This window comes from Bison bison, unplaced genomic scaffold (genome assembly GCF_000754665.1).
Source record: "Bison bison bison isolate TAMUID 2011002044 unplaced genomic scaffold, Bison_UMD1.0 scf7180017864135, whole genome shotgun sequence".
Lineage (NCBI taxonomy): Eukaryota > Metazoa > Chordata > Mammalia > Artiodactyla > Bovidae > Bison > Bison bison.
The window spans coordinates 5,989,522-6,002,706 of record NW_011494707.1 but is presented as its reverse complement, the minus strand read 5'-3'; the positions used below and the strand labels follow the sequence as shown (position 1 = coordinate 6,002,706).

General features: G+C 43.9%; 1 protein-coding gene and 1 pseudogene across 1 annotated transcript in view; one reads left to right on the top strand and one right to left on the bottom strand.

Annotated features, from left to right (window-relative positions):
- The window catches only part of RRN3 (RRN3 RNA polymerase I transcription factor homolog (S. cerevisiae)), a 28,125-nt gene extending 23,244 nt beyond the window's left edge, over positions 1 to 4,881 (bottom strand). The window contains exons 1-3 of the mRNA XM_010839883.1: positions 4,753 to 4,881; positions 2,564 to 2,669; positions 1,835 to 1,891 (exon numbers count right to left, since the gene is read on the bottom strand). Of these exons, the coding sequence (XP_010838185.1) occupies positions 1,835 to 1,891; positions 2,564 to 2,669; positions 4,753 to 4,841 (252 nt within the window). The 5' untranslated portion in view covers positions 4,842 to 4,881. The remainder of the gene's footprint in view (positions 1 to 1,834; positions 1,892 to 2,563; positions 2,670 to 4,752) is intronic.
- Positions 4,882 to 11,659: 6,778 nt separating this feature from the next.
- LOC104988528 lies at positions 11,660 to 12,832 on the top strand (annotated as a pseudogene).
- Positions 12,833 to 13,185: the final 353 nt, after the last annotated feature.

Genomic DNA, 13,185 nt, shown 5'->3' with positions numbered 1-13,185 from the left:
AAATCTGGGAAAGTTCATTAGTGAAGATGACATTTCAGTTGGGTCTCAAAGAATAGTTTTATAATTACAGTAATAATAATAATAAACATTAATATAAGACTAAGTGCAAGGCACTATTCTAAGACTTTTAACATTCCATGAGATAGGGAGAACTACCATTGGTTCATAGCTGGGGACACCTAGGCACTGAAAGGCAGTAATTCGCCCTCAATCACAAAGCCAGTAAGAGAGGGAGGTGATGTAACCAGAGCCCATGCTCAAACAGGCAGCAAGCAAAGTGGATCCGAGAATCTCTCACAGCCAGAAAGAAAAAGCATATGCAAAGCCGTAAAGTGGCAAATTCAAGAAACAGAGTATCTAGCGAGACTGAACACTCTAAGTCTGCTGCAGGCCATGCTAAGGGGCTGGTCCTCTATTCCTCGGTGGGCATGAAGAGGGCAACGGCATTTTTAGAATGTGTTTTAGCGATGACTCAAATGCACTGTTAAGGATATAAGGGGTGGAGGGGACGTGTACGTGAGACAGACAACCAATAAATCATTTAGGCACATAAAGCCTGTAGAGTGGATTTGAAAGAGAGAAAATGCTAAATCCAGGGCACCCGTAACACGTGTGGGTTTGCAGTTAAGAAACAAGTCTGCACAACACTGTAATTCAATTATACTTTGATAAAAAAATAAGTGATATTAAAATTAAAAAAGAAAGAACAAAGTCTGAAGCCCACAAGAGCAATTTGATCTATAAATGCAAATAATTCTATTATGAGGACACAGATAAATCCCAAAACCACGAGAACATAGGGGAATCACACAGGAAGAATCTGTAAAGTGAGGACGGGGTAAGTTAGGAAATCCAATCAATACCAAATTTCTGAAGAACCTGTCAAGAGAGTGATGAGAGATAAGCAGTAAGAAGACAGGAAGATCAAAGAAACTGAAGGAAAGGTTTTAAGAAATGGGCAGTCAACTGTACAAATTGCTACAAGAAATTATTATGGGGCTGAAAGAGGAAGTCCATGAAATCAGAATGTAGGAAATCATCAGTAACCTTTGTCACAGTATATACAGCAGTGGACTTCACAGTGGATTTAAACACGAATGAGAAAGTGCAGACTGTCAACATGAACAATTATAAAGTCCTCTGAGTCAGAGACTGCTCTCATTGGATCCTTGAAAGACCTCTACGCTTAAAGAACTTATTTCTCTGGTTTTACAAGGAGGGAAACAGAGGCAAAGAGGTTAAAGAATGTGCCCAAGATCACACATTGGGAAACAATGGAGCTGGGATTCTATCCCAGGCAATCTGACCACCAATGCCCACAGTAACAGACTATTCTTCCCATAACTGGGCAGTCAAGGAAGAAAGGGAATAACATTTACATGATGGGTACAAATCTCGAACCATTTCCAAAAACGCGGAAACAGAGTAGCAGGTTGAAATACAAGTCATCGTTTGTTGGTTTCATTTTGTTGTTTAGCACTGGAGAGTTGCCTGCAGCACAGAAGACAGGTTCTAAAAAGGCAAATTAAAGCAGGGTTTCCCAGCCCCAGGACTGCTGGGATTTGGGGCCAGATGGTTCAGTGTCGTGAAGGGCTGCTGTGTGTGACGTACGGCTTTCAGCAGCACCCCTACCACCCACGCACTGGGTGGCAGTACCGCTGTTCCCTTCCATTCATCACTGAATCCCCTCAGGGGTGAAAGTGCCCCTGGTTGAGAACCATTAAAGCAGGATCACAAAGTAAGTTCTAGAGAATGGAACAGGACAACAAGTGCAAATTACCATCTCGACAAAGTGGTAACAACTTTGCTAATAATCAGACACAAAATTAGTTACCTTTATCTCTGGATCTGACAGCTGGTTCTTCAACAGCTCAAAGTCATTTGTTTCCCCCTTAAGAAGAAGGGGAAAAAATGAATTTTTGCTTGCTTGGGTTTTCCTTTTAAAGACCAACAGCAGGACTTTAAACCATTACAAAAAGAAACCTGTACCACTGACATCTCAGTTCTGGGGTGTTCTGGTACACTTGTGTACACCTGTGCACTGACATCTGACCATGATAGTACCCACGCATACATATGGGTATAAATGCAGGTCACACATGAAAGTACACAGCACACTCTCCCACCACCCCTGAGACACAGGAGAATCGCTTCTAAACTAACATGGAAACAAAGCCCCAAAATATCCCCACTAATAGAGCTGGTTTATTATCCCAAAGCAATGCTTATGTAACTACTTAAGAAATAAAATGCTCTGATCTAATAGGTTTTTTTTAATTATACCACTTGCTAAAGATTTTAAAGGACAGTAGGTAAATAAAGCATCTGAAGGTATAAAACCGCAGAAAAGGGGTTACTATTCTAATTGTGAGCGGACAGCACCATGCTATTGTTAAACTGAGTTGACTTCAATATTGATGTCTAAAATCCATCTTGTCTACTGGTCTTTAGTATAATAGCTGTAATTGTATTCTGACCACCAAAAATCAAACCTCAATACATCAATTATATTTCAATAAATCTGAGGGAAAAACCCACCAAACCTCACAGTATCCCCTCTTACCTTTTTGTACTTTAGTAACACTTCTGTCACAGTTCCACCAAACCGAACAGTTTTTCTTGGGGGAGAACTGAAGAAATCATTCTCTAACGCGAGCATGTCTGAAAGCCTACAGAACCAAAGATATCAAGCCATTAAGTGCATGACAAGCAACAATAAAATTTATAAAATCCAACATCATTCGGTGAGACCACTGCTAAAGCCCCCTAACTGGCCTCCCTCCTCCCACTTGAATCCCCCATTAATGCATTCTTCATTCAGTGATCTAAAAATCTTTCAAAAACTAAACGCAGGCTTCCCTGGTGGTCCAGCGGTTAAGAATCTGCCTGCCAATACAGGGGACACAGATTTGATTCCTGGTCTGGGAAGATCCCACATGTCGAGGGGCAATTAAATAAGCCACCACAACTACTGACGCCTGGGCATCCCAGAGCCTGTGTTCTGCAACGAGAGAAGCCACTGCAACGAGAAGCCTGCATGCCACAACAAAAGCAGTCCCTGACTGCTGCAACTAGAGAAAGCTCACAGAAACCCAGTATTTTTTTTTTTTTAAACTTAAAAAAAGACAGATCATGCTACTCTTCTGCTTAAATTCTCCAAAGGTTTCCTACTTCTCTTAAAATAAAAAAACCTAAACTCCTTATAGACTTCGAGGTCCTACATTAATCTAGCCCCTACCTATCCTTTTCATCTCACTTCCAACCCTTACATACTGCAGCCAGAGTCCTTTCTGCTATTCAAGTTCACCAATCAGATTCCCATATAACTTACTATTCCCTCTGTCAGAAACACTCATTCTCCAGATGTATACGTGGTTGGACCCTTGTCTTCTTTCAAGTTGAAGCTTAATTGTGAGAGAGGCCTTCCACATCAGAAATCTTAAGTACCTATTCTCTCCCTCTTCCCTACCATCACCCTATTTTATTTCTTCACAGTAGTTACCACTATCTGAAATTATCGCTGACTTACTGTCTTTCCCTCCTCAGACTTTAAACTCGGTTGAGAGCATGGACCTTGTCTCTTTTGATATACTGTCACCAACTCTAACATCCAAAGTAGGTACTTTAAAAAACATATATATGATATTATGCCAAGAGTTCCACAAAGTTTGTTTCTTTTAAACAGGTCAGTGAAAAAAACATAGCATCTTGCTAAAGACTCTCATGGAAGGAAAGTTATGACCAACCTAGACAGCATATTAAAAAGCAGAGACATTACTTTGCCAACAAAGGTCCATCTAGTCAAGGCTATGGTTTCTTCAGTAGTCATGTATGGATGTGAGAGTTGGACTATAAAGAAAGCTGAGCGCCAAAGAATTGATGTTTTTGAACTGTGGTGTTGGAGAAGACTCTTGAGAGTCCCTTGGACTGCAAGGAGATCCAACCAGTCCATCCTAAAGGAAATTAGTCCTGGGTGTTCATTGGAAAGACTGATGTTGAAGCTGAAACTCCAATACTTTGGCCACCTGATGCTAAGAGCTGACTCATCGGAAAAGACCCTGATGCTGGGAAAGATTGAGGGCAGGAGGAGAAGGGGATGACAGAGGATGAGATGGCTGGATGGCATCACCAACTCAATGGACATGGGTTTGGGTGAACTCCGGGAGTTGGTGATGGACAGGGAGGCCTGTGCTGTGGTTCATGGGGTCGCAAAGAGTCGGACACGACTATGCGACTGAATTGAACTGAAAGACTGTCAAAGTTAAACCCCAAAGTGTTTTATGGGAGTTACGGGTTTTAAAAGTTGAGCTAGATATAAAACACTGTTAAGCAAATGTGCGTCAAATAACCTTCAAGCAAACAAAAACTCAAAGACACAGTCTGCCATCAGTGGCATCATTTGGTTAATAATCCAAATAGCCCAAGTATCTCTTTTTGAATCCAGTCGAAGAAGGACGGAATTAGAGTAAAAGAGTATAAGGTAGTAGTACCCAGGCCTGGAAAAATATGAGAGAGCCCAGTGGGGAGAAAAGGGGACTCTGGAACCGAGGAGGTTCCTTTTCCCAGCCCCTCTCCCACCTTTATTACCCATCCAAGGGTCACTGGCTCACTCCTGACGACCTAAAGTGACCCTCTTCTCTCGGCTCCCACCCATTCCATGATCTCTGGCCCAGACCCTTCAGCTCCGCTCTCCTAATCCCGGTCCAGTACTCTGCTCCCGGACGCACAGAAGGAAGCGTCCTGGATTCTTACCCGGTCCTCGGCGAGCCCAGCGTCTTTACCGCAGAGCCCGAAGCGGCCGCATCTCCGGGAAACCGCGTATGAAGCAGAGGAGCCGCCATCCGGCCGGACAAACGCGACGACTGCGGCTTATGCCGGAAGTCTTTCTCCTTCTAGGCCCGCCTCCGTTCCGGAAGACACGCGTGAGAGCAACGGGCTTCAGCCAATCAGGAGCCCCACGCGGGGAGAGCGGAGTTACCCCGGTCCAAGCTAGAGCGCCGCTAAGGCGTAATCCCCGCCGTGAATCAGGCCCCTTCTTCCTCTTGGAGGACTTTCCCCGCCAAGCGAAGTGCTGACGGCGGCTGTGGGCTCCGCTGGTGGCTCAGCGGTAAAGAATCCGCCTGCCAATGCAGGAGATTTGGGTCCGATCCCTGAGCCGGGAAGGTCGGGCGGAGGAGGGCATGGCTACCCACGCCAGTGTTCTTGCTTGGAGAATCCCATGGACAGAGGAGCCTGGGGGGCTATAGTCCGTGGGGTCGCGAAGAATGCACGGCTGAAGCGACTTAGCCAGTGCACTATACTGAGCCAACTTTGACTCAGAGTTGGACCAACAAAGGTCCGTCTAGTCAAAGCTATGGTTTTTCCAGTAGTCATGTAGGGATGTGAGAGTTGGACTATAAAGAAGGCGAACTGTGGTGTTGCAGAAGACTCTTGGGAGTCCCTTGGACAGCAAGGAGCTCAAACCAGTAAACCCTAAAGGAAATCAGTCCTGAATATTCATTGAAAGTACCGATGCTGAAGCTGAAACTCCAATACTTTGGCCACCTAATGTGAAGAGCGGACTCATTAGAAAAAGACCCTGATGCTGGGAAAGAATGAGGGCAGGAGGAGAAGGGGACGACAGAGGATGAGATGGTTGGATGGTATCACTGACTCAATGGACATATTTTGAGCAAGCTCCGGTAGATGGTGAAAGACAGGGAAGTCTGGCGTGCTGCAGTCCATGGGATCACAAGGAGTCGGACATGAATGAGCGACTGAACAACAACTGTAATGAGACTGGAGAGTTGCCTGGGAGGTGTCTGTCCAGCCCTGAGTTTCCCAGAGAAGGGGCGGGGACACCCGGAGGGGCCAATCAGTGGCTTGGTCTGTCGACTTTTAAGTTCTAGGAGTCAGTCCAGTTCCAGTTCGGTTCAGTCGCTCAGTCCTGTCCGACTCTTTGCGACCCCATGAATTGCAGCACGCCAGGCCTCTCTGTCCATCACCAACTTCCGGAGTTCACCCAAATCCAGGGCCATTGAGTTGGTGATGCCATCCAGCCATCTCATCCTCTGCCGTCCCTTTCTCCTCTTGCCCCCAATCCCTCCCAGCATCAGAGTCTTTTCCAATGAGTCAACTCTTCGCATGTCGTGGCCAAAGTACTGGAGTTTCAGCTTCAGCATCATTCCTTCCAAAGAACACCCAGGGCTGATCTCCTTCAGAATGGACTGGTTGGATCTCCTTGCAGTCCAAGGGACTCTCAAGAGTCTTCTCCAACACCACAGTTCAAAACCATCAATTCTTCAGAGCTCAGCTTTCTTCACAGTCCAACTCTCACATCCATACATGACCACTGGAAAAACCATAGCCTTGACTAGATGGACCTTTGTTGGCAAAGTAATGTCTCTGCTTTTGAATATGCTGTCTAGATTGGTCATAACTTTCCTTCCAAGGAGTAAGCGTCTTTTAATTTCATGGCTGCAGTCACCATCTGCAGTGATTTTGGGGCCCAGAAAAATAAAGTCTGACACTGTTTCCACTGTTTCCCCATCTATTTCCCATGAAGTGATGGGACCGGATGTCATGATCTTCATTTTCTGAATGTTGAGCTTTAAGCCAACTTTTTCACTCCCCTCTTTCACTTTCATCAAGAGGCTTTTGAGTTCCTCTTCACTTTCTGCCATAAGGGTGGTGTCATCTGCATATCTGAGGTTATTGATATTTCTCCCAGCAATCTTGATTCCAGCTTGTGCTTCCTCCAGCCCAGTGTTTCTCATGATGTACACTGCATGTAAGTTATATAAGCAGGGTGACAATATACAGCCTTGATGTGCTCCTTTTCCTATTTGGAACCAGTCTGTTGTTCCATGTCCAGTTCTAACTGTTGCTTCCTGACCTGCATACAGGTTTCTCAAGAGGCAGGTCAGGTGGTCTGGTATTCCCATCTCTTTCAGCCTCCCTCAGTCAAACTGAAGAACCCAAGCCTAGAGGGCTAAGGTACATAGGGTCGCAGAGAATTGGACACAATGAGTTTGGGTGAACTCCGGGAGTTGGTGATGAACAGGGAGGCCTGGTGTGCTGCGATTCATGGGGTCGCGAAGAGTGGGACACGACTGAGCGACTGAACTGACTGACTGAAGCAATTTAGCATGCTGCTGCTGCTTCTAAGTCGAGTCAGTCATGTCCAACTCTGTGCGACCCCATAGATGGCAGCCCACCAGGCTCCACCATCCCTGGGATTCTCCAGGCAAGAACACTGGAGATTTAGCATGCAGGCACTCATAAAACAGATAACTAATGAGAACCCTCTGTATAGCATAGAGAATGCTACTCAGTGTTCTGTGGTGACCTAAATGGGAAAGAAATCTGCAAAAGAGTGGGTATATGTATACATATTGCTGATTCCCTTTGCTGTACAGTAGAAAATAACACAAAATTGTAAAGCAACTATACTCCAATAAAAATCAATAATAGAAATGAAGAACTGGAAGCCCTGTGATTAATCTAAACCCACAGAAAGATGGGGAGGGTCAGGATTTGAACAAGTTGGCCTGACCCAGAAACCTGCTTCTTCCTACCTACTGGGCTCTTCTCACAAACACCCAAGCTAATCTTACCCTCCTGGAAACGGGGTTGATGACACATGTTATCCAAAAATCTTAGAGCTGTGATAATTCTGGGATTAGAAATCAAAGAGTGAGAGAAGGCAGTTTTCAAAAGGCATTAACCCTTAGACTTATAATTTTTAAAGATGTACCAAGTCAGCCAGACCAGCAAAGCAGGAAAGGGTCTTCCAAACATAGGGAACAACAGGTGCCAAGGCAGGGTGGGCAGGAAGGAGGCAGAGGGAAAAGGGGATGAAGGGAGAATTGTTGCAACCTTTGGAAACTGTACAGAACTATATCAAAAGGGCATAAACTAGGTACAGCAACTTTTAAAATATAAAGCATTGTTCTGTTTTGGCAACGGTGTAAAATCAGTTACTGTCCTTCTGCTGCCTCCATATGGGCACACCATTTCTTACCTCTCTGCTTCCGAGTTCCTGCGGAATGCTGGGCAGAAATCATCCATGTCCCAGGAACCGAGGAAATTGTGTGGTAGCTCACAAAGATGTTCAAGATAGCTGTTTAAGTGGGAATCTCTTCCCCTATACCCACAAAGCAGAGCTAAAAAGAAAAAAAAAATCACAATTCTTTGCACTCTCAGCCAGTATAAGTTTAACTGTACTGTCAAGGAATTTGACAGTTACTTTATTCCTTCACTTGTAAAAAGTCTGATATGTATTAAAGAATACATGTTAATGTAAGTTATTAAACATAGTAAAGTGAAGACCTGTGAATGTACAACCAACTTATGAAACAGCCTGTAATATTGATGCTTTCTATGTGCTCCTTCCAGACTCCCACCCTCTGCCTGCTTCCTCTCAAGGTAACCACTATCCTGAGTTCTTAAATGCAATTACCATATATATTCCCAGACAACAAGCATACTATTTATTTTCTCTTGTCTTTCAATGATAAAATTACTTCAAATATTTAGGAGGCTGTGTAAGACTTCTAAATATTGGAGACAGGAAAATGGATTGATAAATCACGGTTGCTGCTGTTTAGTTGCTAAGCTGTGTCCAGCTCTTTATGACCCCATGGGTACGACTGAGCGACTTCACTTTCACTTTTCACTTGCATGCATTGGAGAGGGAAATGGCAACCCACTCCAGTGTTCTTGCCTGGAGAATCCCAGGGACAGAGGAACCTAGTGGGCTGCCGTCTATGGGGTCGCACAGAGTTGGACACGACTGAAGCGACTTGGCAGCAGCAGCAGCAGAGTTGCTCTTGGAGGTATACAAGACACAGTCAAAGAACTTTCCTAAGTAGTTGTGCTACTCCCTGCAATACTTCGTCCATAAGCTTGAACACAGCTTCTTCCTTATGTTCATAAAGCACAGTTAAGACAAGGCTTCTGTGTTAAATTTTTTTTCAATAACACCTGAGCACAATACAGGAAAAATCCTAAAACTAAGTGGCATAATCTTCTGTGGGAGTTCTCGGGTCATGCTCCTTCACTGTGGATCCTTTGCTCACTCTGTTTCATGGGCCATCTCAGCGTGATAGGATAAAAGCCTCCTTTATCCAGCCTTGCCTTCCTCAGACTCTCATGGCTTTTTGTCTCCAACTCTTAAAAAAAAAAAAAAAAAAGTACCAGTACTAATAAAGACCCCTCCTTCTCCAACTGCGACAACAACAGAAAGCAAACAAATAGGATCATGTGCTTGCAGAGATACAACCTCGCCTACAATGTAGTCATCCTTTCGTATCACTGGGTATTATCATTGTTCATAATTGCTCTGAGCTTCTTCACTCTAGAGTGAAACTTTACTTTCGTGTACCCAGATGACCCATTAAACTGTTTTTCAAAAGAGCAGTCTTCCTCTAGAGATGAATTTTACACTCATCCCCAGAGTAGTTCTTTTGGGCAAAGCCACAATCGTGGCTTTGTAACAGAAGCTATCTTTAGCTAGTTTAAGCAGAAAAGAAGAATTTGTTCTAAGGTTACAGGATATCTTAAAGCACCAAAAAAGAATTTCTCACTGGCCAAATTTGAGTAGGAACTTCTCTGGTGGCTCAGTGGTAAAGAATCCACCTGCCAAAGCAGGAGATATGGATATGATCCCTGGGTTGGAAAGATCCCCTGGAGAAGGAAATGGCAACTCACTCCTGTATTCTTGCCAGGGAAATCTTACGCACAGAGGAGTCTGGCAAGCTATAGTCCATAGGGTCGCAAAGAGTAGGACATGACTTGGTGACTAAATAACAACAATAAGCCCTCCTCTAACCCAGTCTAGAGAGATGAGGTCATATGGTACCAAATGGCTTCCAATAAATTTTTGCTGTAGATGAAAGGGTCACTATCAATGCTCCAGAAATGTTTTTCAAATCACTGAATGGCAGGGACATTCCAAATGAATAATTTCTAAATAGCAAAGCCAATAATAAATATCTCATTTGTTCCTTTCCCCTTTCCAAAGAGTCAACAGTTATTTTGAGTCACTTATCTTTATAAAAACATTCATTAACACAAGATGTCAACTGTATATCTTTCATGCAGTTAATGAATATTAATAATGTATATATATTTACTAATATGTCATAGCCACATAATATGTATGCAATCATAAATATTCATATACTATGTGTATGTAATATAAAATTATATACAATAAAATTAATGTATTTAATATATGATTAAATAATATAAGTATATCCAAAGACCATTAATTTAGAGCTTTCCTTGTCCCAGAGAAATATAAAGCAGTTTCTCAACCTTGGCACTGGTGACATGTTAGACCAGATTATACTTTATGAGAGGAGGAGACTGTCCTGCGCATTGCAGGATGTTTAGCAGTATCTCTGGTCTTCACCCACTAGGTGACAGCAGCATTCCCCTCTGTGCCACTGTGACAAGCAAAGATCTCTGCTGCTGCTGCTGCTGCTAAGTCAATTCAGTCATGTCCGACTCTGTGCGACCCCATAGACAGCAGCCCACCAGGCTCCCCCATCCCTGGGATTCTCCAGGCAAGAACACCGAAGTGGGTTGCCTCTTCCTTCTCCAATGCATGAAAGTGAAAAGTGAGGTCGCTCAATCGTGTCCAACTCTTAGTGACCCCATGGACTGCAGCCCACCAGGCTCCTCCATCCATGGGATTTTCCAGGCAAGAGTACTGGAGTGGGGTGCCATTGCCTTCTCCGGCAAAGATCTCTAGACACTGCCAAATGCCCCAGGGAGACAATAATGCCAAAATTAAGAACCACTGGTATAAATCATGATCTTAGTGAACACAACTGTGCTCATTTCACATGCTAGAAAGGTAATGCTCAGAATCCTTCAATCTAGGCTTCAACAATACGTGAACGGAAAAATTCCAGATGTTCAAGCTGGATTTAGAAAAGGCGGAGGAGCCAGAGATCAAATTGCTGACATCCGGTGGATTACAGAAAAAGCAGGGGAATTAAAAAAAAAAATCTACTTCTGCTTCATTTACTATGCTAAAACCTTTGACTGTGTGGATCCCAACAAACTGTGGAAAATTTTGAAATAGATGGGAATACCAGACCACCTTACCTGCATCCTGAGAAATGTGTATGCAGGTCAAGAAGCAACAGTTAGAACCAGACTTGGAACAACTGACTGGTTCCAAATTGGGAAAGGAGTACGTCAAGGCTGTATATTGTCACCCTGCTTATTTAACTTATATACAGAGTACATCATGAGAAATGCCAGACTGGGTAAACATAAGCTAGAATCAAGATTGCAGTAGAAATATCAACAACCTCAAATATGCAGATGACACCACACTAACGACAGAAAGCAAAGAGGAACTAAAGAGCCTCTTGATGAAGGCAAAAGAGGAGAGTGAAAAAGCTGGCTTAAAACTCAACATTCAAAAAACTATCTTGGCATCTGGTCCCATGACTTCATGGCAAATAGATGGGTGAAATGTGGAAACAGTGACGGATGTCATTTTCTTGGACTCCAAAATCACTGAAGACGGTGACTGTAGCCACAAAATTAAAAGACACTTGCTCCTTGGAAGTAAAGCTCTGAGAAACCTAGACAGCGTATTAAAAAGCAGAGACACGTTTTGTGAAGAGGCAAAGACTGAGTGATTGCAATTGCGTTGCCAACCTCCAGCAGGAATCCGCTTCTCCACGTAGAACTCGGGGGTAGGAGATTCAGAATCGAATCTCTTCTCCCTTCCCCGTCCTGTGACATTTTTCTTGATCTTCAGCTACATTTTTCAGCTTTGTGAGGCACCGTATCATCAAAGACAATGGCCAGCAATGTTATCAACAAGATGGATCCTTGCTCCATGAAGTCTCGTGTATTCATTGTGAATCTCAACACCCTTGTGGTCAAGAAATCCGACCTGGAGGCAATCTTTTCAAAATATATCAGAATCATGGGTTGCTCTGTTCACAGGGGCTTTGCCTTCATTCAGTGTGTTAATGAGAGAAACGCCCGGGCTGCTGTGGCAGGAGAGGATGGCAGGATGATTGCTGGCCAGGTTTTAGATATTAATCTGGCTGCAGAGCCAAAAGTGAATGGAGGAAAAGCAGGTGTGAAATGATCTGCAGCGCAGATTACGGGTCAGTACCAGAACACCCTTCTCCGTCCCCTCCACTCAGCCCATCTTTTGACTTGGACTGTGACTTTCAACAGGATTATTACAACAGGACGTACAGTTACCTAGCACGTGTTCCTCCTCCTCCTCCTCCTCCTATTGCTCGGGCTGTAGTGCCCTCAGAACGCCAGCAGATATCAGGAAACACCTCATAAAAGGGCAAACATGGCTTCAATTCTAAGAGCATACAGTGGGGATCTCCCTCTAAGTCTGGAAAGTTGAAAGGAGATGACCTTCAGACCATTAAGAAGGAGTTAACCCAGATAAAACAAAAAGTGGATTCTTTACTGGAAAGCCTGGGAAAAAATTGAAAAGGAACGGAGCAAACAAGGAGTGGAGATGAAGAAGGGTAAGTCAGAAGAGGAACAGAGCAGCAGCTCCCTGAGCAAGATGAGACTAATGAAGATGGAGTCTGAGCGGGGGGTGCAGATGACTCTGCTGAGGACGGGGACCTACTGGATGATGACCATAGTGAAGATCAGGGGGATGACCAGCTGGAGTTGATCAAGGATGATGAAACAGAGAGGATAACAGAGACAGCGCCAGTGGCGAGGATGACTCTTAAGCACATAGCGGGGTTTAGAAATCTTGTCCCCATGATTTCTTTACCTAGGCGCTTGTCTAAGATCAAAATTTTCGCCAGATCCTCTCCCTAGTATCTTCAGCACATGCTCACTGTTCTCCCCACCCTTGTCCTTCCCATGTTCATTAATTCATGTTGCCCATTTTCACTTCCTTTGACCCTCCTAGTAGTTACGTTTAGTCTTTACCCTGTAATTTTTGCTTTAATTTTGATACGTCTTTATGACTTAACAATAAAAAGAATGTATCAACTGTCTCCAAAATAATCTCTTGTTATAGAGGGAGTACAGTTCTTTCCATTCATACAGTAGCTGCTTCGCTAACTACAAAGGCAATCTCATTAGTTGAGTAGAACCTGAGAGCAGCTTTGAGTTAGAGGTATGTGTGTTATACCCCACATAAGAGTGCTATGTGGGGGCTGTTCAACACAAATGTAACAATGTATT